Source organism: Carcharhinus amblyrhynchos, chromosome 18, assembly GCF_965287045.1.
Source record: "Carcharhinus amblyrhynchos chromosome 18, sCarAmb.v2.hapA, whole genome shotgun sequence".
NCBI classification, from domain to species: Eukaryota; Metazoa; Chordata; class Chondrichthyes; order Carcharhiniformes; family Carcharhinidae; genus Carcharhinus; species Carcharhinus amblyrhynchos.
The window spans coordinates 20,911,977-20,939,437 of NC_137341.1; the positions used below are offsets into that span (position 1 = coordinate 20,911,977).

Consider the following 27,461-nt stretch of genomic DNA (forward strand, 5'->3'; position numbering starts at 1 on the left):
GGTGTTGTCAGACTTTTTACTGTGTTTACCCCAGTCCAACGCCAGCATATCCACATCATATTCTCCTTAACCAGTAATGCAACTCCCCCACCCTTTTACTGCCCTATCTATCCTGCTTGAAGCATCTAAATCCTGGAATTTGCCAATCCTGCCCTTCTTTCAACCACATCTCTGTAAAAACAGCATCATATCTCCAAGTAATAATCCAAGCTCTAAGTTTATCTGTCATATCTGTTATACTCCTCGCGTTAAAACAAATGAACTTCAGATCATCAGTTCCATTGTGTTCATCAACTGCTCCCTGCCCGCTCTTCCTCTTAATTTTACTGGTCTTAGTCTGTAGCTCTCCTTCTGTTATTTCTCCTGCTAACCTACTGCCATATTAGTTTAAACCCTCTAGCAAATCTACCTGCAAGGATATTGGTGTTCCTCCAGCTTAGGTGTACCCTATCCTTCTTTATATGTCCTACCTCTCCCAGGAGGTTGTAATAATCAAGATATCTGAACCCCTCCCTCCTGCACCAGTTCTTTATCCATTTAGTTGTACTGTCTCCCTTTTTGTGATGAAGTCTCTCAGCATGCATCATTACACCCAGACTCTCCGTAAATGGTATCAAACTTTTGATTTGCCTCTGAAGCCTGCTCTCCCACTTGTTCTGCTTTCCCTTGAATTCTCCTGAGTAGTAGTACCTGGTTCTCTATTCTATTACCTTCAGAGTTAAGACAGTCTTTCTGTCTCACTGGCATGTGGCACAGGAGGTAATCTTGAGATTCAACCCTAGAGGTCCTCTTTTAACTTACTACCTAACTCCCCTTGCAGGACCTTGTCACTTTTCCTGTCTATGTCATTAGTACCAATGCGTACTACGACCTCTGCTATTCACCCTGCCCATTTCAGAATGTCCCATGATTGTTCAGAGACATTCTTGGCCCTGGCACCAGGGAGGCAACACACCATACTGGAGTCTTTTTCTCAGCCATAGAAATACCTGTGTGCGTCCTTGACTGTACAGACCCCTATAACTATTGTTCTTCTGAAGGGAGGGTCAAGGCGTAGAACAACAGAGCCTGTTGTGGTGCCACTGCCTTGGCTGCTGCTGTTTTCCTTTGATTGGCTATCCCTCCCCAACAGTATCTAAAACGGTAAAGTTGTTAAAGAGGGAGATTCCTGCACTGACTGTCTGCCCTTTCTAGCGGTCACCCATGTATCTGCCTGCACCTTGGGTGTGACCATGTCTCTAAAGCTCCCATCTAAGACGCTTTCCACACCTGCATGTTCCTAAGTGCATCCAACTGCTGCTACAATCAATCCATGCGGTCTGTGAGGAGCTGCAATTGGGTGCACTTCCTGCAGATGTACTTATCTGGAACGCTCAAAGCCTCACGGATTTCCGACATCTCACAGATGAAGCACTTTACCCCATCGACTGACATTTATACAACTAATGAATTTATTTACAAATAAATTTGTAATTTTACAATTTACAAATCAAACACTTTAATATTTAGATTATAATTAGCTATACAGTCCCTGGTGCTAGATTTCCACTATAAATATTAATAGCTAAATACACTAGTCTCCTATACTATTTAATTAGTTTTTTTTTTAAACTGATTATTTATCCCTCGATCTGAAGTCAAATTAAAAACTGTAATTTAAATCAAACTCAATAGATTTTCAACTTTAACCTAAACTCCCTTCCGATCAATCAGGTCATAGTCTCCTGTAATGTTCTTTTACTGTTTTTTTATGAAATAAACAAAGTCTTACCTTTATCTGGCTGTCTTGCTGTCTCCCAGAATGAAGGTCACAAATCCCCGAAATACTTATACTCTTATCTTTACCCAGCTGTCTCACGATCTGTCCCAGCTTGGCTCCGTCCCAGAGTGAGTGAACATCTCTCAACTCTGCTGGAAGCTGGACAGGTAAAGGAATTAAAAAGAGGCAGCCTTCCTAAAGAACCAGATTCAGGCCAGGCAATCAGGGAATTGAGACAAAGATTGTCTTAACTCTGAAATTAAGAGAATAGAGAACCTGGTACTACTGCTGAGAGAAGAATTGAAGGGAAAGCAGACAAAGTAAAGTGGGAGACCAGACTTCAGAGGCAAATCAAAAGTTTGATACCATTTACAGAGAGACTGGGTGTAATGATGAATGCTCAGAAATTTCACCATGAACAAAGAAGTTATTTATTGACAAGGAAAAATTGTAGAGACTGGCAGCCCACTGGCTATCTCTGATCCTATATATCTTTTAAATGTCTTCAACCCAAGATGGGACTCCACCCCCTCAGGTGATTACCCACTCTCAGCCACTATTAGTCCCTTAAGCCAGGTGACCATTTTCTGCTGTGTTGCCCTTCCAGGGATAATCACCACACCACATGACATTTCTAGAGAGTCTAGGAATCAATCGATAAAACAATTGTGAACAGTTTATACAACAACCCAAAGAAATCCTGAAGGGGGAATTGAAAATCCTGCATGCTGGATTCTTTGTTAAAAGTGGAATGGAAGCTTTGTTTAAAAGATTCATTTGGAAAATCTAGATTGGATTTTGGAATGCAGACTGCTGATGGAAAGCATAGTTGTGCAAAAACATTTTTTTGAGGAGTTTGGAAATTCTCATGTAACAATCATCTGGGAGGATTCTGAGGTGAAATCCACAGACACTAACTTGGGTTCAGAGTGGAATGTGTGGTTTGGTACAGCCAGTCCATGTGTTTAAAGGGACTTTGTGTTATGAGACCATAATATCAACTGTTATCGTAACAGTACCATTAGAAACAAGCTGTGCAATTCTGCAAAGATTACTGGTAGGTCAAAAGACTGAGGAAAATATGTGGGATTACAGGGATGGGGCCTGTGTAAACTACTCGGTGCAGACTCAATGGGCTACATGACCTCCTGTACTGTAGGGATTCTATGATGTAGAAACCACGAAAGGATGACCTGAGGGAAAACTAACATGCAATATAAAAGCAAGCAGTAAAAGCTCCTACAAAGTTTAGGAAAATAAGTGAGTATTACTTTCTTAAACAGTGAAAATAATAATGGTAAATGAGGAAACAGCAGAGACATTGAATAAGTATTTTCCATCATCACAGAAGACAAAAAAAATCCCAATAGTGGAAAAGCAAGAGCAAAAGGGAGACAAGACAATCACTGGAGAAAAAGTACTAGTAATACTAATGGGACTGAAGGTTGTCAAGTCCACTGACACTGGCCTGCATCCTGGCTAGAGTGTGTGGGCGAGGACCTGGCAGACAGAGTATAATGTTAGCAAATGTGAGGTTATCCACTTTGGTAGAAATAATAGTAGGAGGGATTATTATTTAAAGGGCGAAAAGCTGCAGCATGCTATGGTGCAGAGGGACCTGGGGGTCCTTGTGCACGAATCACAAAAATCCAGCCTGCAGGTGCAGCAGGTGATCAAGAAGGCTAACGGAATGTTGGCCTTTATAGCAAGGGGGATAGAATATAAAAGCAGGGAGGTCTTGCTGCAACTGTACAGGGCACAGGTGAGGCCACAATTGGAGTACTGTGTGCAGTTTTGGTCACCGCATTTACGAAAGCATATGTTGGCCTTGGAGGGAGTACAGAGAAGGTTCGCTAGGCTGATACCGGAGATGAGGGGGCTAGCCTATGAGGAGAGAGTGAATAAGACTGGGTCTGTACTCAGAGTTTAGAAGGCTGAGGGGGGAATCATATAGACACATATAAGATAATGAAGGGGCTAGATAGGGTAGAGGTAGAGAGATTCTTCCCGCTTAGAAAGGATAGTGGAACTAGAGGGCACAGCCTCAAAATAAGGGGGGGGGGGGGGGCGCAGTTTAGATCAGAGTTGAGGAGGAACTTCTTCACTCAAAGGGTGGTGAGTCTCTGGAATTGTCTGCCCATTGAAGTGGTGGAGGCTACCTCGCTGAATATATTTAAGTCAAGGGTAGATAGGTTTCTGATAGACAAGGGAATTAAGGGTTATGGGGAGAAAGCAGGAAAGTGGAACTGATCCGCTTCAAATCAGCCATGATCTTGTTGAATGGCAGGGCAGGCTCAAAGGGCTAGATGGCCTACTCCTGCTCCTATTTCTTGTGTTTTTATGTTAAAGTGGTTGCAGAGATAGTGAAAGCATTGGTTGTAATCTTCTAAATTCCCCTCAATTCTGGAAAGATCGCAATAGTACAAAAGAATCTAAGTGTCCTTGTACATGAATCACAAAATTAGCATGTAGCTAGAGTAAGTGATTAGGAAGCAAATGAAATGTTGGCTTTTATTGCAAGAGGGGACACAATATAATAGTTTGGAACATGAGGAACAACTGTACAGGGCATTGATGAGACTGCATTTGGAGGACTCTGTACAGTTTGGTCTCCTTACATAATGAAGAATATGCCTGCGTTGGAAGCAGTTTAAATAAGTAAAAATGGTAAATGATGAAATGGCAGAGACTGATTCCTGGGATGAAAGAGTTGCCTTGAGGAAAGATTGAGCAGGGTCAACGAGAGATGACCTTATTCAAACACAAGACCATGGGGGCCTTGAGGGAGTAGATGCTGAAAGGATGTTTTCTCTCATGAGGGAATCTAGAAGAATGGGCCACAGTTTAAAAATAATGGGGTCATCCATTTAAGATAGTAATGAAATGGAATTTCTTCTCTTGGAGGGTGGTTAATGTTTGGTATTCTCTTCTACATAGAATAGTGGAAGCTAGGTCACTTGAATATATTCATGGCTGAGTTGACAGATTCTTGATTGACAAGGGAGTCAAAGCTGAAGAGCAGCAGGATTGTGGAATTAAGGGCACAATTACATAAGTTAGTGATTTTACAGAATGATGCAACTGGTTCAATGGACTTTGCCTGCTGCTATTTTTTATGATCTTATTACAAAAATTCTTAAGGGACTTGACAGGGTAAATGTTGGGAGGATTTTTCAACATTAGGGGCATTAGTAGGCTAAATATGTGGCGTTATGAGGATAGGGGCTGGGTGGGATTGTCATCAGTGCAGGATTTTATGAGAAGGATAGGCTGGGGCTATGAATTTAACACAAGTGATATTAAACAGGTATTTCTGAGGAGCCAACACTGAGGTGCCACAATTGCTGTTCTCATTACACCCATAGCTATTTGAGGATCCAGACTTGGATTTGAGAGAGGAATCCTCGTCTTTCATCCTTCTGCTTTCGAAAACGAGGTATGAACACATTTGGATCTCTTCCCATAGAGGCAAACCCATTGCAGTATGATGCTTCATACATACAAACATTTGCAGAAGGCAATTTTTTGGTGCTTGAGCCTGCTGCATCATTTAATAAGGTATGCCTAATCTGACTGTAACCTCAAAACTGCATCCAGCCTGCCACCGCTAACCTATCAAGAATCTATCCACTTCTGCCTTAAAAATATTCCAAGACTTTGCTTCCATCATCTCTTCAGCAAGAGAGTCCCAAAGACTCACAAACTCAAGAAAAGGTTTTGCCTCATTTCAATTTTAATGGATGACTCATTTTTAAACTGTGATCCTAGTTCTAGATTCACCCACAACAGGAAATATCTAGTCCACATCTACCCTGTCAAGACCCCTCAGGTTCTTGTGTTTCAATTAAGTTCCTCTTACTCTTATAAACCCAGCAGGTAAAAGCCTTGCCTGTCCACCCTTTCTTCATAAGAAAACTGCTCATTCCAGTTATTCTGGTAAACTTTCTCTGAACATTCTCCAACGCATTTATATTCTCAGTAAGGTGATCAATACTTATCTGGTCTCATTAGTGCTCTGTATAACTGAAGCATAACATATTTACTTTTGAATTAATTCCTTTGTAATAAATGATAACATTGATTAGTTTTCCTAATTATTTGCTGTATCTGTATACTTGCCTTTTGCAGTTCATGCACAAGGACGTGGATCCCTCTGCATCTGAGCTCTGCAATCTCTCCCCATTTAGATAACATTCTTCTTTTACTATTCTTGCCAAAATGGAGAATTCCACATTTTCCCATATTATACTCCATTTGTCAGATCTTTGTTCACTCACTTAACCAACCTATATCTTTTGTAGCCTCCTTATGCCCTCTTCACATCTTACTTTCCTTCCTGTCTTCATGTCAAATAGTAGCAAATTGGCAACCATCCCATCCATCCTTTCATCCAAGTCATTTATATAGAAATTGTAAACAGTTGAGATCCCAGTGCAGACTTTTTAAAATGCTCGTTCATGGGATGTGGGTTTCGTTGTCTAGGCCAGCATTTATTGCCTTTCCCAAATTGCCTTTGAACTGAGTGGCTTGGTAGGCTATTTTAGAGGGCAGTAAGAGTTAACCACATTGCTATGGGTCTGGAGTCACATTTAGGCCAGTCCTGGTAAGGATGGCATATTTCCTTCCCTAAAAAAAAATTAATGAACCAGATGTTTTTTAAAATGTCAGTCGACAATGTTGATTAGCGTCTTTTAATTCCAGATATTTTTAAAATTCAAATTTCACCATCTGCCATGGTGGGATTAGAACCCAGTTCTCCAGAGCATTAACCTGGGTCTCAGGATTATTAATCCAATGACAATACCACTCCACCACTGCTTCCCCAAACTGTGGCACACCACTTGTTACAGCCTGCAGATCTGAAAAAGACCATTTATGCTTACTACTTGTTATCTAGCCAATACCTTCTGGAAATCTAAATACAGTACATCCACAGTTTCCTTTTATCCATAGCATGTTATTTCTTGAAAAACTCCAATAAGTTGGTTAAATGATTTCCACATTGACTCTGTCTGATTCTCTTTAGCCTATCCAAATGACCTGTTATAGAACTTATTTGAGAAAATGTTAGAAACAATTATTAATGATGGACATTGAGCTCACCAGCCTCTTGTTTTCCATTTTCTGTCTGCCTCCCTTTTTGAATAATGGAGTTACATTTGCTATCTTCCAATCTAACGGGACTTTCCCCAATTCTAGGGAATTTTGGAAAATTTAAACCAATGCATCAAATATCTCATTAGCCACCTCTTTTAAGGCACAGTGATGAAGTCCATTAGAACCAAGGCACTTGTCAGCCCACAGCGCCAATTTAAATCAGTACTTTTCCAATGATCATAATTTTTCCGAGTTCCTCCCTCCTTCCATTTCCTGATTTCAAGCTGCTTCTGGAATGTTACTTGTATCCACTGTAGTGGAGAACGTTGCAAAATATTTGTACAATTCATCTGCTATTCTTCCAGGCCACCAATTGTGACATTTGCTGCTTCAGTACAACCACTTCAGTAGTGCATTCACTATCATTAAGCAGACACGCAGCCAATTGTCCTGCAAACAGTTAAAATGGCTAATTTATCTATTTCTGTGTCATAGTTCAAGGATGAAAAATGTTGGCCAGAACACCAGCCTGTTCCTCTTTGCAAAAGATCTTAGGATTTTAATGCCTACCTGCACAGATGGACAGTTTAACATTTCAGCTGAAAACAACAGTACTTCTGATAGTTTAGCACTCCTTCAGTTCTTGGATGAGCTAAGTAGCCTATTAGGTGAAAGAAAAACTAACAGCTACATATTTGCAGAATTTAAACTCAAGCAATCTTTTACCAAAGTTAATGCACAAATTCAGTTATTGTGAAACTATTTATTGAGAACAAGTATTACAGCAAAAGGATTAAAATCACAACGGCATTATAGTATATGGATTATACACAGATACATGAACAAATTGTGCACTGAAAACACAGGATCACATTAATATAGCTAAAAATGGGGTAACCCATGCTACCATAAAGAAAATAGGAATTTGTTCCACACCAAGGTACAATGACATGCATTTGGAGATTGCCATAAAAAGCTAACCCTCTCCTGTCCAGTACCAGAACACCACCAAACTTACCTATTTCAATATTCTACCCAACAGACTAGTCAACCTGTGTTCCCCATTCAATACCAAGATTGAAATTGGTGAGTTTGCTTATTTGTACAAGTAGTGCACAGTGTTTGAGTTCATATCATTTGATTATATTTGATTTCTGCCTTTACATAGAAATAAAAGACCCTAGTTAAAGCTACATTGATTTGATTTTTGAGAGAAAATTCGTATTTATCTAGGACTAGACACCATAACCAATCATGTACTTATTGAAATAGTCAGTGTAACAGTGTTTGAAATTTGTAGCCAATTTGAGCATAGTAAGATCCTGCAAACAGCAACATGATAATAACTGAATAAACTGTTTTAATGGTGTTGACTGAAGGATAAATATTGACCAGAATACCAGCGAGAACTCCCTTGCTCTTCTTCAAGATAGTGTCATGTGTACTTTTATATCTACCCTTGAGGCCCAATGGGAATGTGGATTAACATCTTCAAGAGTGCAGTGCTCCCTCAATAAGTGTCAGGCAAGATTTGCACACTCTGAAATGACACTGAATTCACAACCTCCCAACTATGGCAAGGATATTAACACCATGCCATAGTTGCCACAGGTTCTGACGCTAACGAATTTTGTTATCAACACTGCTTAACCAGTTTGTCTGAAGCAATGCATTTAAAAAAAACTAACGATGAATGAAACTTGGTACACAGATAAGATATGACCCAACTGAAAGAACTAATTTGCTTTTGTTGAAGATCTGGATTCTGAAATTTTCAAAAGACTCCATTAACATTGGGACTTTGAGCAAAATTTCTTTTATTTTTAAGAATGTTACGAGTTGCTTTATGTAGAATGGTTCTGGGTTCTGTCAAGTGCTATGGTGGAATTTATCACAGTCGTCAAAACATGAGGTTGTTGCATGTGGGTTGGGCTGAAGCCACCTCACGGAGATGGAAGCTCTTAAAATAAGATTTATTTTTTCAGCTTTATAGTTAGAGCTTTAACCAGGCAAGGAAAAAAACCTCAAGGAAAAGCTGCATCATAGTAGCAATGGTGAAAGCAAGTGACCTGAGTGCCCACTTACTCATGTTGTTGGTGTACTATGCTGTTTGAAAAGCCAGTTCGGGCAACTGCTTCCATCAGTGAGGGATGTTTAGATGGGCGATTTGAATTTTGACTGCACTATTAATATTACTATATCAGTGGGAGTGCAGAATAAAAGCTCAAACTGTTCCCCATTGGCAAAGTATGAAATTTGAAAATGTAGCCCACCCAGAGTCATTTCTGGATGTTCACCAATTGCTACGAGGTGTGCGGGAATGGTAGTTATTGAACATTACTGCAAGGAAGGAGACCACTCAGCCCATCAGCTACATATCAGCTGTTTGAAAGAGCTATCCAATTAGCCCTCGTCCTTAGGCTTTTCCCCAAGACACCTGCAATTTTCTTCCCCTTCAAGTAGAAGTTCCAATCAGGTAGCAGCAAACTTGTATGTTAACTGGGAGGATGACATTCACTATTAATCCTTGATCAAAATATTGAGGAATGGAATTTGAAAACTAAATGTTAAGAAAACCAGGGTGTAAAATATACCAGTTGCTGTGTTTGCAATTATTGGTGTAATTTAGTTATTGATCACTTAATTGTCTCCCACTGTTTAAAAAAAAAATGCAAGACGTATCTAATTTGGAATTTCAAAAATGAACACTTGCGAATTCTCGTGTGGATAGGCCAGGCTAATCTAGAAATCTCAGCACAGCTGAGATGGGGGCCCAGCTAAATCCAGTCTGCACCATTTTCCAACTGGGCTGAGAGATACTGAACTCTAGCAAGAGTTAAGTATTTTTCAAATAGTAGGATGGACGTCCATTTCTCAGAAATGCTCTGCAATGAAATAGTACTCATACATAGCCAATATCCTGAATGCATTTTCACCTGTCACTTGGCCCACTGTACCTCTGTCAGCTCTTTGACAGAGCTATCCAATTAATTCCACTCCCCTACTCTTACCCCATGGCTCTGTAACTTTGTTTTCTTTTCAAGTATTAATCCACTTCTCTTTTAAAAGAAGTTATTATTGAATCTGCTTTCACAACCATTTCAGTGCACTCTAGATCATAACCACTTAAAAAATTCTCATCTTGAATTCTTTTCTCTATTTAACAATAGAAACTCTCTACTCACCACCCCATTATGACCTTTGTAAATTTGAAGGGCATATAATGTAACCTGAAACTACACCTTTACATGTTTTTGGGGAGGGGGGGTTGCTGTGCAGAGGCAAGATGCAAGAAAACCGTGGAAGAGCAAAAACAGCAAACATGTCCACTTATAGCGTCATGGTGTTCAGTGCAATTAACAGTACCAATTCGACAAGGTCACTTGTGTGAATTAGAAGGAAGCAGTCCCTCCTGGAGCCTGGACTCTCCAAATTTTAGTCATAGTGTCTATTCTTTTGCAGAGGACTTCTCTCTGACAACAGCTACGGAGAAAAGTCTCAAGTCCTAAATATTCTAAGAAATGGCTCCATTTATTTTCTTTTGCACTTTAGCCTCAATTTAACCTCAAATGGCACATCTTTCTTAGACCATATACACCATTCTTAATTATCTGGAATCAAATTAGTCAAATAGTTATTTATTTATATACAATTAGTTATGAAATAGTGATTTACCCCGATAGAAAGCAGCGATAACAGAGAACACAGGTAAAACCAACAGACCTCTGACAGTAAACTCCCCACCTTAACCAAAATATCAAAATGGATGATCATATGATTACAATCCATCACATCAGATGAAATGGGAAAAAAGTGCCAGGTTAAAAGTACACTTTGAAAAAACTAAAATCAGAGATCTTCTCCAAGGTTTTGGCAAAGACCTAGTCCTTATTGCACTACTCATATCTTCCAAACTGCTGTACAACAAGCATGTCTCTGCACCACAGGAATCAACTATTCATTGAGAGTTCTCTGTGCAAGATCTCCACTAATTGGAAGCGCCTTTGCTGGAGTGAGTTGCTTTGCTTGTGCAATACCACTGGGTGAAATTACCTGCCATGCTCAGAAGCAGTGGTTGGTCATAACGGTACCTGACAAACCATGTGGCAAGGCATGATCCCAAGTGGAATTGGATAGGTTGAGATTGAGGTCCATATAAAGCTTCCTGTAATTGTGAATGTTTAAGTTCTGGAATACAATTACGGTCAGATCCAGAACTGGTAAAGGCAAGAAGTCACACAGCCTCAGAAGCTCAGATTTAAATAAGATGCTCTGAAGTAGGACCCAGTTTTTGTGCTTTATTGGGTTTTGATCCTGGATCTCTAGGTGTCATAGTTGGGTGTTTTCCAGTTATTCCACCAGTGGCTGTGCATTCCCAATTTTGTTTCTTGATGATTTTCTAGTTTTCTTTTGGTTTAGCATTTAGTACTATAATTTCATTATAGTCCTTCACAAACTTTCTCAGCGGGTCCATGTACGGGTTCACGTTCACTTCCATCCATTCCTCCACAGTGTCAGAGAAATAAATCTTTTCCATCTGGACTCGGAAGTTTCCCAAATACTCTTCCCACTGCTTGTGAACTCTGAACACATTTTATAGTTATGTTTATCATTTTGCACAATAAATATTGCTCTAAATGCAAGCAGACCCTGCATAAACTTTGCACTAAATATATGCAGATCCTGCATTAAGTCAAACTTCTCTAGAAAACTGATTGCTGTTAGATTGCAATGAAGAATGCTAAACTGAAACTGCACCAACACACCCAGTACTGATGAACCTTCAGAAAAAATACAAAATTCACTACACAATGAGCCATTAACCCCTGCATCATAATGCATTTGTGCCACACATTAGAACGTGCTGACAACCCTGAGATAACACATGACTGCACTAGCATAGAATCATTGAAAGGTTAAGCACAAATGGAGACCATTTAGCCCCTTGTGCCTTTGCTGGCTCGCTTCAAAATCAACTTGCCTAGTCCCTACTTCCACTTTTTCCCAAAAGTCCTGTAAATATTTTTGTTCAGATAATTGGATAATTCCCTTTTGAAAGGCATAATTGAATCTGCCTCCACCCCCATTCTCAAAATGCATTCTAGATCCTAGCTCTTCACTCTGTAAAGAAGTTTTTCCTCATATTGTCCTTTCTTCTTTTGGCAATCACCTTAAATTGGTGTGGTCTGGTTCTCAATGCTTCTCTCTATCTAGTCTGTCTAGGTCCATCACCATTTTGTATACCTCTATCAAATCGCCTCTTAACCTCTTTTCCAAGGAGGACAGCCCAGTTGATCCATAAGTTCCTGCTCCTTGGAACCATTCCCATGAATCTTTTTAGCACCTTCTCTTATGCTTTCCTAAAATGTGATGCCCATAACTTAACAATACTCCAGTTAAGGCTGAACCAGTTTTACAAAGGATCGTGTCCTTATTTATAAAGCCATATAATGAACTGTTTCTCAACCCAAGCCCTGCCACCTTCAATGATTTGTGCACATATACCCCTAGGTTCCTTTTTTTAAAACTACTCATTATTTTAGATTGCCTCTCATTTTTCTTAAAATGAATCATTTCACACTTCTCTGAACTGAATTTAATCTGCCACTTGTACAGTGACTATCCTTTTGAAGTTTATCACTATCATTTTCACAGCTCAATTCTTGCAAGTTTTGGGTCATCTACAAATTTTGAAATTGTGCCCTGTATGCCCAAGTCTAGGTTATTAATTTATATCAAGGAAAGCAGAGATCCCACAACAAACCCTTGGGATTCGCCTCTACACATGTTTTGCCAGGCTAAAAAACAGCAGATCACCACTATTCTGTTTCCAGTTTTTCAGCCAATTTCCATGCATTTACTGTCTCTATTATTCCATTGTGCAGTATTTTATCAAATACCTTTTACAAGTCCACATATACCACATTACCCTCATCAACCCTGTCTGTTACTTCTTCAAAAAAAATGCAAGCAAGTCAGTTAAACACATTTGCCTTTAACAAATGCTTGCTGGCTTTCCTTAATGAATTTATTTAGGATCTCTATATTGCAAAAGGAGACCATTTGGCCCATTGAACACCAACAACAATCCCAACCAGGATCATCCCCGTAACTCCACAATTTACCCAGCGAATCCCTCTGACACCAAGGGGCAATTTAAATGGCCAGTCAACCTAATGTTTGTCCAAGTGACTTAACTACATCCCAAATTATTGTTTCTGAAAACTTCCCCACCACTACAGATCTGACTGTAGTTGATTGTTTACACACTTTGTAAATATTTGCAGTTCTGCAGTACTTTTGCACCACCCCTGTAACCAATGAGGATTTGAAGGTTATGGCAGTTTCTCAGCAATTTCCACCTTTGTTTTCCTCTGTATTCTTGGATTCACTCATTTGATTCAGGTGACTTGTCAACTTTAAGTGCAGCCAGCCAATCAAATACCTCTTCTTTATAAATATTTAGTTCATCCAGTATCTCAGCTACCTTCTCTTTCACTATGACTTGGGCAGCATTTTCTTCCTCTGGATGCAAAGTACTCTTTAGTACTTCAACTATGTCAGCTACTTTGAGTGTAAATCCCCTTTTAGATCCCCAATTGGTCCCATTCCTCCTTTTACCATATTTTTACTATTTGTGTGTGTACAGAAGACTTTTGGATTTATACTTTCTGCCAGTTTCTTCTCATACTATCTCTTTGCTCCTCTTAAATTTTTTTCACTGATCCACTGCATCTTCTATTTTCAGCCTGAGCCTCAATTGATTATCCACCTGACATTTTCCTTTCCATCATCTGGGGATCTCTAGATTTGTTTGCTCTACTTTTCCTCCATCATGGAAATGTACTTTGACCATACTCAAATTATCTCCAATTTCAATTAAGGGAGGCCTGGTGTTGTCGTCACTGGAGTAGTAATCCAGAGACCCAGGGCAAGATCTGGGAAAAAAAAGAGTTCAAATTGCACTGTGGCAGATGGTGTAATTTGAATTCCATAAATATCTGAAATTAAAAGTCTAATGAAACGATTGTCGATTGTCGTAAAATAAAAATCCCATCTGGTACACAAATGTTCCTTAGGGGAAGGAAATCTGCCATTTTGATCCAGTCTTACCGACATGCGACTCCAGATCCATGGCAATGTGGTTGACTCTCAAATGCCCTCTGAAATGAAGGCCAGTTAGGGATGGCAATAAATCATGGCCAAGCCAGCAATGCCCACATCTATTAAATGACTGAAAAGAGACAGGCCATTATAGTTTTGCCTGCCAATCTGGATTCCAATTTACCTGGGGATTCTGGTCCCATTGAAGATGGCCCTCCTCAATTCATTGGTCCACAACTTCGGGTCTTCAGGATGAAGACGCGCTAGGGACCCCTACCCCTACCCTCCCACCCGAAGATCCCATGCAAGAATTCAAACTTTCATTAGGCAATTGCCTGCACAGGGAACAATCCAAACTCAGAATTAAATCATGAACTTTGGATGGTTCTGACCATCTTGTAGCAAACAGTTAACCAGAAATAATCCAACTACCCTCACCCACTCCTCCCATCCTGACTGACTGACCACCCTATTCCCCCGATCCACCCATTTATCTCATACAATTCTCGCTGTCTTCTCAAAAGGAACTGGACTTTTAAACCTACCTGCCTTATGGCAATTAGTGCCATAAAAAAAAAGGAACACATGTTTCTTAGCTTTGATTTAGCTGCCCTCAATACAAAGTCTCAGGAACACTGCACTGCATCTTTCCTACTTGGCCTGAGTCTGATGGTCAGATGAGATAAGTGCAGCTGCATTTCAGGCTAAGTAACTAGGAGCAGAGTGGCAAACTGACTGCAACTGCAAGTTAGGACCCATTATTTTTACTTTGGACTGCTCATTGTACTTTCCCATAGCCAACCTAAACCATATAATAATGACCATTGTGCCCCAAAGTGCTTCTACTGACACTTCTGACCCTCCTCCTTCCCAGCACCACATCTAGCACTGCCATCTTCCTCAATGGATTGAAAACACACTTATGTAGAAAATTTTTCTGAACACACACCCTATTTTGACCTTTTGAAAGCCTTTAACAGAATAATAATAAATCTAGTTGCAATGATAGAGTAGCTTTATGTGGTTTCAGTAATCTCAGAAATACCTGGGCGAGATGCCCAGTATCTTGTGGCCAGCACTTAAAAAAATATAATTTCTTGAAGTGGCATCACATGACCTCCTGCCCTAAATTCCTGCTAGCACATCCATGCCCTGCTTTTCCATACCAACTGAAAGAGATCGACCTGATTGACTAAGTTACAAATCATCCAAACAGCCATTACTAATCTTGTTAAACTCACCTGAGGACATCATCACCAAAATGTTCCATGTTCCGAGGATTTGCAAACCGGTATTTCCTGTTGTAATGATTGAACCACCCCTTGATCTCACTGTTTAGACAGAGCATAATTCAATGTATTTGAATTTATCTCTTTATAGTAAGTGGCAAATTTAGGCCCACAATTTGTCATTGAAGGATCAGGACATTCAACCATATAATTGCTGCCACCCGTGGCAAATTGTGCTGTACCAGCAAACTTTGGACAGTCTTTCACTGTTTTACAGTCGACTGTTCAAGGCACAAATACTGCGTGTCCTTGATAAGTACCTCCCTGTCAGGCAGGGAGGAAATGGCGAGTGAGGGAATCATCGTTCAAGAAAAAAAGAGCCATGAGGCATACATAAGGTCCAGGCAGCTATAAACAGATGAAGCAATGGAGGAATACAGAGAGAGTAGAAAAGAACTCAAACAGGGAGTTATAAGGGCAAAAAGGGTCATGAAATGTCCTTGGCAGACAGGATTAAAGAGAATCACAAGGCATTTTATACATACGTTAGGAACAAGAGGATTGTCAGAGAAAGAGTAGGACCTCTCAAGAGCAAAGGAGGGGAATTATGCTTAGAACCCAAGGAAGTAGGTGAGATCCTAAATGAATACTTTATATCAGCATTCACAAAGGAGAGGGACACGTTAATTGGTAGTGTCTCAAAGAGATGTGTAGACCCATTAGAACAAATCGCAGTTACAAGAGAGGAAATGTTAGGTGTTTTAGGAAGCATTAAAGGTAGACAAATCCCCAGGGCCAGATGGCATCTGTCCTAGATTACTGACAACACCAGGTTTTAGTCCAACCTATTTATTTGATAATATACTCACTAGCTTTCGGGGTTACCCCCTTCGTCAGGTGAATGGAGAGTTCTGGCCTCAGACAGAGCATATAAAGCATATCATGAGGCTTTATATGCTCTGTCTGAGGCCAGAACTCTCCATTCACCTGACGAAGGGGGTAACCCCGAAAGCTAGTGAGTATATTATCAAATAAATAGGTTGGACTAAAACCTGGTGTTGTCAGACTTTTTACTGTGTTTACGCCAGTCCAACGCCAGCATACCCACATCATGACTAGATTACTGAGACAGACATGAGATGAAATTGCTGGGCCTCTAACAGAAGCCTTTGTTTCTTCACTGAACACAGGTGAGGGCCCAGAGGATTACAGGATAGCAAATGTGGTCCTGTTATTTAAGAAGGGTAACAAGGATTGCCCAGGTAATTATAGGCCAGTGAGCTTGACATCCGTCGTAGGGAAATTGTTGGAGAAGATTCTTAGAGATAGGACCTATACACATTTAGAACTGAATGGCCTCATTAGTGATAAACAACATGGTTTTGTACGAGGGAGGACATGCCTCACAAATTTGGTTGAGTTTTTTTTGAGGTGGTGACAAAAATGATTGACAAGGGAAGGGCCACGGATGTCGTCTGCATGGATTTTAGTAAAGCATTTGACAGGGTCCCTCATGGCAGACTGTTGCAAAAGGTTCAATCTCATGGGATCAAAGGTGAACCAGCTAGATGGCTACAGAACTGGCTTGACTATAGAAGATAGAGGGTAGCAGTGGAGGGGTCTTTTTCTATTGGAGGTCTGTGACTAGTGGTGTTCTGCAGGGCTCTGTACTGGGGCCTCTGCTGTTTGTGATATATGTAAAAATGATTTGGATGATGATGAAGCTTGTCTGATTAGTAAGTTTGCGGACAACAAAGATTGCTGGAGTTGTGGATAGTGATGAACATTGTCAGAATACAGCAGGATATAGGTAGGCTGAAAAATTGGGCAAAGAAATGGCAGATGGAATTTAATCCAGATAAATGTGAAGTGATGCATTTTGGTAGATCTAATGCACGGGGGAGCTATACAATAAATGCAGAACCATCAGGAGTATAGACACACAGAGGGATATGGGTGTGCTAGTCCACAGATCCTTAAAAGTAGCAGCACAGGTGGAAAAGGCAGTGAAGGAGACATATGGCATGCTTGCCTTTATTGGTAAGGGCATAGAGTATAAAAAGTTGGCAAATGATGTTGCAGTTGTACAGAACGTTGGTTAGGCCACATCTGGAATACTGTATACAGTTCTGGTCGTCACACTACCGGAATGATGTGGAGGCTTTGGAGAGATTGCAGAAAAGGTTTACCAGGATTTTGCCTGCTATGGAGGGTATTAGCTATGAGGTAAGATTGAGTAAACTAGAGTTGTTCTCCATGGAAAGGTGGAGGTTGAGGGGTGACCTAATAGAAGTTTATAAAATTATGAAGGGCATAGTTAGGGTGAACAGTTGGAAGCTTTTTCCCCAGGTCAGAAATGACAAACACAAGGGGTCACAAGTTCAAGGTAAGGTGGGGACAAGATTCAAAACAAATATGCAGGGGACGTATTACAGAGGGTGGTGGGGGCCTGGAATGCACTACCAAGCTAGGTGGTTGAGGCAGACATGCTAGGATCATTTAAGACTTATTCAGATAGCCACGTGAACAGACTGGGAATAGAGGGATACAAACAGATGGTCTAGTTAAGAGCACATGATCGGTGCAGGCTTGGAGGGCCAAAGGGCCTGTTCCTCTGCTGTATTGTTCTTTGTTTGAAAGTTGCAACTATCTGGAAAAGGTAACAGTAATAGATTAAGAGACAGCTAAAGAATTCAAGTGAGAGGAAAGGTCATCAAAACACCTGCACAATTACCACAATCCAAAAGGTGAAGATACAAAGAAACAGACTCCTGGTGACAGAGAGAAACAGTGTGCAAAAGGGAGAGAAGTGCAAATGGTGCTTTCGGGATGAAAAGCCATGAAGATAGGCTAGTTTGTGGACAAATTCAATATTTGTTTCCACTGCAATTCTTTCCCTGGACAAACTGAAATTATGCAATGTTCTAATCACTGGGTAGTAAACATCAAGTTTTTAAATCAATACGAGAGTTTGTTGGAGTGGGAATATCAAGCACAAGCAAGGGGAATTAGAAGGATTTATTTTGTTCTAGAGTTATTTAAAATTACGAAGGATTAGAACAGAGTTGGTGGAAAATTGATCATTTCAAATGCTCAAGGATCTAGAATTAAGAGAATATACATACGAGATCAAATGCAAGGCAAACAGCAGGGAAATGCTATTTCATAAAACGGAGACTGTGAGACTGTTAAGTGATTGAAACAGAATCTGTGTCACCATTTAACACTAGTTTAGATAGGTGTTTGAAGGCAAGGGGACTGAAGGAATGTACGGAAACAGAGCAAAATGCAATTATAACTACAGCTTCTGAGGAGCATAAATACCAAAATAGACTGGTCAGGCTGAAGAGCTCATTTGTATTGAGCTTCCTATGGAAAAAAATACCATAAGGATCTAACAGAACTGAGCTAATCACAATGTTTGACAGAATTACTTGAGATTTTGAGGTAAAATATTAAAAGGAGAAAGTGAAAGAATAGGAAATTGGGATTGATGACAGAGCTAGTACAATCACAACAGTCAGTCACCTCCCATACCAAAATGTCAATGCATCTGTGCACCTCACCTGTTACTTTCTAAAACATGAGTTACTTCAGATTTTAGATTTTGAGAAATCTGGTGAACCATTTGATAAATCTCGGCCCCTGCAAAAGTGCCTTCTCCTTCACTGTAGAGGGTAATGAACAGACACAGTTAGCTCAGAGTGTTTCAACAGCATTTTAAAAACAAAGGGTATACACGCTATTTAGCAATAGAACAGCACCAAAACATGATAGAAAAATTGAATTATTTATCAAAGGCAAATTAAATATCTGATTAACATGATATTTAAACTGCTTATGAATTGTACAAGATCTGTGCTAGCACAGCTGTCTCCTGATGCTTGGTTTCAAGAAACCCATTACAATCCAGAACATAAACTTGTCAAGGCTGGCAGCCAGAAAGATTTATTGGCCATAGGAAATACAACAAGATTAGCTCTGGGCTGCAGCTAGCAACATGACACCCAACATCAGGAACTTGGGCTGACAACATGGGTCTGATAAAGCATAAATGCAGCCATTAGTATTTCAAAGCATCAGAGACAGATGAGAACACTAAGGATTTGTAAATCACCACATTACTTCTATTCCTCTTTCAGTTTTCTCCCCTCCTCTTCTGACATGTTTCAGTTGGGGATGAAATATTCACAACAGCAGGCATTAGTTCCCATCAACTCATTGGACATTTAGTTCCAAAACAAAACTTCAACAATGGTCCTAGAGCATTCCAAGGCATTATACTACGCCTCAACTTGCATATGTATTGCACACTGAATATAGCAAAATTTTCCAAGATGCTTCATAGTTGGGAATCAGGAGGGAAAGTTGGGAATCAGGAGGGAAAGAAAGAAATCAAAGATATCAACAAGGTGGGTTGCAAATGGCTTCTTAAAGTGAAAAGAGCAAGCTGTAAGAGTTTCAGACTATGGGCACAAGATAAAGCCAAAAGCTTGATCAATGATAATGCAATGGGGAGATAATGACAGTGTGATAAGAATACACAGCGGACAAGAGTTAGAACTGTGGAAAGTGCCGACAGGGACTTACGGCTTGAAGAACTTGTGGAAATTGGGAGCAATAATGACATGGAGTGACATAGATAAGGGAGAATTTTGAAGTTGTTCTGGGATAGGCAACCAGTGACGGTTGACAATAACAGACAACCTAATAAAGCAGATTTTGTGGGTTAGAATATATGCAATAGAACTCTGGATCACTTTAAGTTTAGGTAAGATGAGTTTTGATGGACTGGTGGTTGATCCTGAAGGTATAGGATGAGGTAGGCACGGAGACTTAAGGAAGCCACTGATCTTGGTGACAGCTTGGATTTGGATCTTGGGACATTTACCTACATGAATGGCAGTACATAAATTAAAGTTGTCTTTGATTTGAAGCCAGGCTTGGGATCAAGTCTGACATATATTGCCAGATTGTACTTGAGGTGGGTATCCAATGGGTTACAGATCAAATGAAGAGCTTTGGCAAAGATTGAAAAGGGTGACTTCAGTATTGTCATAGTTGACATACAAGTAGTTCTGGCTTGTTCAAGACACATCAACCCCAAATAATTGTCTTCCACCTGCCTAGCTTTAATTCCACAGATTCTTCATTGCTTCAGGTTAAACTCCTACGTAGTTATTTGTGATGTCAGAACACATTCCCCTTCATAACCAGCCCAAAAATAAAATTTCAGAAATGATTATTTACCTTGCATCCTTTTCTATATTAATATTTTTAAATCCCAAAATCTGCTGCGATTTGGTTTTCGCTTCATTCGTAAAAGAGCCTGAGGAAGTAAATGAAAAAAAAAATCAAAGGGGTTCCATTTCTCACCAATAAACTCATTCAAGCATACATGGATCTTTACTCAGTGTCAAATCTGTGCTCTACCTGCCCTTGGAACATTTGGGATAGTACAGAAGGAGTTTAAGTCTACATTGAACCCTTGCTGTATCTGAAATGGGTGAGCTCATTACTGATTCTTGGAACAGTTCTCCAGCACCAATATTCTTTACCTTGGGTGTACACAAGTAAGACAGACAATGATCATTTAAATGGGTGGCTGGTATTAAATATGTTGAGGGATTCCTGCTTTAATAGTAAGAAATAGCAAGTTTCTGACTTCATAGGGGTCAGGTACTGCACTGACATGATACACAATGTACAGATGTGTTTGACAAGGCTTCTCTGTAAGAGAATAAAGACTAAGTTGCCCCAGTGAATATCTTGACTGCAGATATGTGGAAAGTCAACCTACATTAAATCTAGGACATCATAAAAAGGGAAAAAGTAGTGACTGAAATATTTACAGTAAGTATTAAAAGTGTACACTTCTGTCAGTGTAGCTAGCAGGAGTAGTGTGCTAGTTGTGCACCAAATTTGCAAACGATGCAGATTATGACAGCAAGGTACTGCGGTTGCTAAAAAATAGAAACAAAATGTTGGAAATACTCAACAGGTCTAGCAGCATCTATGGTGCGAGGAAAAACAGTTCATGTTTCAGATTGATGATCTTTCATCAAAACTGGGAAAAATTAAAGATATAATAGGTCTTAAGCATGTGGAGTCAGTGAAAGGAAGGAAAGATAGGAAAAACAAATTAGTTCAGAAGGTAGGAGAGATTAAATGGCAAAAGGATTGAATGAGCAAGGCAAAAGGCAGAGATAATGAGACAAGTAAGTAACAAAAGTAGAGAAAAATGTGAATGGTGTCCAAAAATAAAACAGACTAGAGTCAGTTTCTCAAAGGGAACTCACCATGTGTCACAGTTTGCATACAGACCACTAAGGATGGGATTGCAACTGGCAACAGCTCACATAGAGTTGAGTAATGATCATATCTGAGGAGGGATGTAGAGAAAGCATTAAATTATGTGTCCTGCCTTTGTAATTGATACATCTTTAGGAGAACCTTTGAACAAAATCACTCTTCTTAATTTATAAGAACATAAGAACTAGGAGCAGGAGTAGGCCATCTAGCCCTTTGAGCCTGCCCCGCCATTCAATAAGATCATGGCTGATCTGTCGCTGCTCAGTTCCACTTTCCTGCTTTCTCCCCATAACCCTTAATCCCCTCTCTTATCAAAAACCCATCAACCCGCGTCTTAAAAATATTTAGCGAGGCAGCCTCCACCACTTCAACGGGCAGAGAATTCCAGAGATTCACCACCCTTTGAGTGAAGAAGTTCCTCCTCAACTCCGTTCTAAACCGCCCCCCCTTTATCTTGAGGCTGTGCCCCCTAGTCCTACTGTCTTTTTTTGAGCGGGAAGAGTCTCTCCACCTCTATCCTATCCATCCCATTCATCATCTTATACGTCTCAATGAGATCTCCCCTCATTCTTCTAAACTCTAACGAGTACAAACCCAGTTTATTCAGCCTCTCCTCATAGCTCAACCCCCTCAACTCCGGTATCAGCCTAGTAAACCTCCTCTGCACTCCCTCCAAGGCCAAAATATCTTTGCGCAGGTGCGGCGCCCAAAACTGTACACAGTACTCCAGCTGCGGCCTCACCAATGCCCTATACAGCTGCAGCAAGACCTCCCTACTTTTATATTCAATCCCCCTCGCAATGAAGGCCAGCATCCTATTCGCCTTCCTGACCACCTGCTGCACCTGCAGGCTGGGTTTTTGCGACTCATGCACAAGGACCCCGAGGTCCCTCTGCACCGTCGCCTGCTGCAGTTTTTTGCCCCGTAAGTAACAGTCCTTCCTACCATTCTTCCTACCAAAGTGGACCACCTCACACTTGCCAACATTAAATTCCATTTGCCAGTTCCTGGCCCATTCACCCAGCCTATCTAGATCCTTCTGCAGACTCTCCACACCCTCCGCACAATTTGCCGTTCCCCCAATCTTGGTGTCATCAGCAAATTTCGACACCCTACACTCGGTTCCCTCCTCCAGATCATCTATATAAATGGTAAAAAGCTGAGGCCCCAGCACCGACCCCTGGGGTACTCCACTAGTCACCATCCGCCAATCCAAATAGCACCCGTTGACCCCCACTCTCTGCCTCCTATTTGACAACCAATCCTCTATCCACGCTAACACCCTACCCCCAACTCCATGTCCCTCGACCTTCTGCAATAATCTCTTGTGAGGTACTTTGTCAAACGCCTTCTGAAAATCTAGAAAGACCACATCCACCGGCTCTCCTCTATCCACCGCCCTAGACACATCCTCATAGAACTCCAGTAAATTTGTCAGACACGACTTCCCTTTAACGAAACCGCGCTGCGTCTGCTCTATCAAGCAATTCCCTTCAAGATGCCTCGCAATTTCCTCCTTAATGACAGATTCTAACATTTTACCTACCACAGACGTTAAACTAACCAGCCTATAATTCCCCGCCTTTTGCCTGGCACCCTTCTTAAACAACGGTGTAACATTAGCCGTTTTCCAATCATCTGGCACTTCCCCAGAATCCAGCGACGTCTGGAAAATAACCACCAAGGCATCCACTATCACCTCCGCCATTTCTTTCAGAACCCTCGGATGCATTCCATCCGGTCCTGGGGACTTGTCCACAATCAGCCCCTCCAGTCTGTCGAGCACCGCCTCTCTAGTAACAGTAATGTCATTAAGACCCTCCAGTCCTACCACCTTTCCATCGCTAACACCCGGCAAATTATTCACGTCCTCCTCCATGAAGACAGAAACAAAAAAGTTATTCAATACCTTAGCCATATCCTCATCCCCTACCACTAGGTCCCCTTTCTCATCCTCTGAAGGACCAACATTCACCCTAGCCAGCCTCTTCCTTTTTATATATTTATTAAAAACTCTTGCTATCCTTTTTTATATTAAGCGCTAGCCCAGCTTCATAGTTTCTCCTACCCTTCAGTACTTTCATGATAATACACATCCAGAAAAAGCTTCCTGATAACTGATGAAAGGCTCAAAGTACAATCTGGGTGAATTGGGATGTCAATTTTTTAATCATTGGTTCAGTGATGTTCATGGTATACTGAAGGCTAGAGCTTTGCTGCTCCCATTCTCACCGAAGTGGCCCAAATAATTTAGCTGTACATCAAGATTGCTCATCCAAGCAATAAATGCTATTCTACAAGTTTCATCTAATTACCATCCCACTGTGCTTCTAAATCTACAAGTCCCCAAACAGACATCAAACATTTTCTGATTAAGAGCTAAGCACAGTATTTAAAATGACCTGATTTCACTATTCAGACACTAGAACCACTAATCCAATTTCAATACTGTTGAGAATTAATAACAGCAGAAAGTATCTCACCTTTGCCAACCTGTTAATGCCAACCCTTGGAAGTGAAGAGATGGGAACTTTGACATGGATTTAATCACCTGCAGCCACCGAAGATGATTTTCCAGATGGAACTTGATAGGTGTCCAAAGCTGGCTGACACCCGTCGCCCCTTTGAAGGCACTTGCAAACCAGACACTTCTGAATCCACTGTCCATATACTTGGCAAGGAACGTCTCTAAAATTCAGAAGATTATTTAGAAATAAAGATTCTGCAAAGTCATCATATTAATCTTAAGTGATTTTCAGCCACAAGACCATCAAACCAAGAAGATGGTAGGAGAGGACTGTTTCTTCTTACCTACTTGCTCAATTTTAAAATCTGGCTGATAGAACCACACCACAGGGGCAACATATTCAGCTATACCAGAATCTGAGGAGAGAGAAATCCAGATGATCAAATTGCCAAAGATGTTTTTCAGGTCTCAACAGTTTGGAAAGATATCTGTAATTAATTAGCTATTCCTGCAGCAATTGCATTAAAAAGTGTATTTATGTAGCACCTTTCATGGCCTTGAGATGTCACAAAGTTCATTACAGCTAATTAAGTACTTTTTCATGTATCAGAAATGCAACAGCAAATAGACTCAAGATCCCACAAACAACAATCCATTGTAGCAATATTGGTGGAGGGACAAATATTGGTCAGGACATCAGGGAGAACTGCTTTTCTTCAGTACTACGACAGGGTTTGTCTGCCAAAACAAAGAAGTAGACTTGTTTTAAAAGTATCGGCTGAAACATAGCATTTCTCACAGCAACACTAAGTACTGCATGAGTTGTTTGAACTAAATTCTCTGCTCAAGTCTCAGGTTGAAAATTGAACCTGGAAACTAGTGACTTAGGAGGCAAGAGTATTCCTATTGAGTCACAGCTGATAAAGCAAAGGACCAGGTATGACCTACGGAGATCCATCAAAGATACCAAAAGATAGTACTGGACCAGGTCATAGTTCCAGACTAACCACACAGATTCCAACCGATTATGGCAAGGTCTGCAAGATGTAACAGGGTACAAGATGACGGTATGTAGAATCACCAGCCCCAATAAGCTCAATGCATTCTATGCCTGTTTTGAGCAAGAGGTCAGTGAAAGCGAGCCCTCTACTCTGGAAGCTTCGGCCAAACCTGTATCTGAAGTCACCATTGCAGATGGCAGGTCAACCTTCTCGAAAGTCAAGCTACGGAAAGCGACCAGCTGGATGGGATACCTAGATGACCACTTAAAATCGACATGGATCAGCTGGCAGGAGGTTTTCACTGACATCTTTAACCTCTCTGAGGTCCCTAACTGCTTCAAGACAATGACCATCATCCCTGTACCAAAGAAAAGCCAGGCAGCATGCCTTAATGATCATCGCCTGGTGGCTTTGACATCCATTATTATGAAGTGCTTTGAAAGGTTAGTCATGGCACGAATCAATTCTGGCCTCCTAGACTGCCTGGATTCACTACAGTTCGCCTATCACCGCAACAGGTTGACAGCAGATGCCATCTCCCTGGCCCTACCCTCAACCCTGAGACACCTGGATAACAAAGTCAGACCCCTATTTATTGACTATAGCTCAGTCTTCAACACCATTATTCCTATGAAACTCCTCCAAACTGCTCCTAACCCACAGACTGTAATCAGTAAGGATAGGAAACAACACCTACTCCATGATTATCTTCAACACCAGTGCCCCACAAGGCTGTGTCCTCAGCCCCTTACTATACTCCTTAAACACCTATGACTGTGTGGCCAAATTCCCCTTCAACTCAATTTTCAAGTTTGCTAATGACATCACCGTAGTGGGATAGTTCTCAAACAATGATGAAATGGAGTACACAGGAAAGAGACAGAGAATCTGGTGAACTGGTGCGATGACAATAATCTCTCCCTCAACGTTAATAAAACAAAGCAGATAGTCATCGACTTCAGGAAACATAGTGGAGGACATGCCCCTGTCTACATCAGTGGGATCGGGATGGAAATGGTTGAGTGCTTTAAGTTTCCACATGTTCAGATCACCAAAAACCTGTCCTGGTCCCCCCCATGCTGACCCTATAGTTAAAAAAGGCCACTAACGCCTCTACTTTCTCAAGAGGCTAAGAAAATTTGGCATGTCCGCTAGGACTCTCACCAACTTTTACAGATGCAAAATAAAAAGCATTCTTTCTGGTTGTATCACAGCTTGGTATGCCTTCTGATTTGCCCAAGACCACAAGAAATACAGAGGGTCGTGAACAAAACCAAATCCATCACGCAAACCAGCCTCCCATCCACTGACTGTCTACATTTCCCGCTGACTCGATAAAGCAGCCGGCATAATCAGGGATCCCGTGCACCACGGTCATGCTGTCTTTAAAAGAAAAAAAAACAGGAACAGGCCCTTCGGTCCACCAAGTCTGTGCCGACACAGATGCCTCTAGTGATCCATATCCTTCTGTTCTATGTATCTATGCAGATGTCTCTTGAATGTTGATATAGAATCTGCTTCTATCACCTCTTCCAGCAACGCATTCCAAGAATTCACCAAGCTCTGAAAAACTTGCCCCTTCTACCTCTTAAATTTTCCCCCTCTCACTTTCAACCTACGTCTCCAAGTAATTGGCCCTTCGACCCTAGGAAAAGAACTCTTGACTATCCATTCTATCCAAACCTGTCATAATTTTGTAAACCTCTATCAGATCCCTACTCATCCTTCGATGCTGTAATGAAAACAATCCAAGTTTGTTCAACTTTTCTTCATTGTCCACATCCTCCAAACCAGGCAACAAGCTGGTAAATTTCTTCTGTACCCTTTCCAGTGCATCAACATCCTTCCGGTAAAGTGGCAACCAGAATTGTACACAATACTTCAAATGTGGCATAACCAAAGTCTTATACAGCTGCAATATGATTTTCCAACTCCTCTCCTCAACACCCCAACCAACGAAAGTCAGCATGCTATATGTCTTCTTGACCACATTGTCCACCTGAGTTGCTACCTTCAGGGAACTGTGGGTCTGCCACCTAGATCCCCCTGTGTGCTAATATTTTTAAGGGTTTTACCATTTACTATACACTTTCCTTCTGCTGTAGATCTTCCAAATCGCATCACCTCACATTTGTCTGGGTTAAATTCCATATGCCATCTTTCGGCCCAGATCTCCAGCTCATTTATATCCAGTTGTATCCTCTGACAATCCTCCTCACTATTCAATACTCCCCCAATTTTTGCAAATTTATTAATCAGACCACCTACATTTTCCTCAGAGGCCCCAGCACTGATCCTTGTGGCACACCGCTTGTCACAAACCTCCAGTTAGAAAAGTACCCTTCCACTGCTACTGTCTGCTTTCTATGTCCAAGCCAGTTCTGTATCCACCTTACTCAGATTCTATATGACTTCACCTTGTGTGTCAGCCTACCATGAGGAACCTTATCAAAAGGTTTTACTGAAGTCCATGTATACAACATTCACTGTCC

At 40.9% G+C, this 27,461-nt stretch overlaps 1 protein-coding gene across 6 annotated transcripts in view; it reads right to left on the bottom strand.

The window, feature by feature from the left end:
- Window positions 1-7,604: 7,604 nt before the first annotated feature.
- Window positions 7,605-27,461, bottom strand: part of LOC145354899 (hexosaminidase D) — a 54,225-nt gene continuing 34,368 nt past the window's right edge. For 4 of the 6 annotated variants that reach the window (XM_080206511.1, XM_080206505.1, XM_080206506.1 and 1 more), the window contains exons 8-14: window positions 24,313-24,384; window positions 23,985-24,189; window positions 21,489-21,571; window positions 20,440-20,518; window positions 18,756-18,857; window positions 15,202-15,291; window positions 7,605-11,439 (exon numbers count right to left, since the gene is read on the bottom strand). In XM_080206511.1, the coding sequence (XP_080062637.1) occupies window positions 11,256-11,439; window positions 15,202-15,291; window positions 18,756-18,857; window positions 20,440-20,518; window positions 21,489-21,571; window positions 23,985-24,189; window positions 24,313-24,384 (815 nt within the window). In that variant the 3' untranslated portion in view covers window positions 7,605-11,255. Of the gene's footprint in view, window positions 11,440-15,201; window positions 15,292-16,247; window positions 17,840-18,755; window positions 18,858-20,439; window positions 20,519-21,488; window positions 21,572-23,984; window positions 24,190-24,312; window positions 24,385-27,461 lie in introns of those variants that run through there. The other 2 variants (XM_080206507.1, XM_080206509.1) reach the window with 2 other exon arrangements.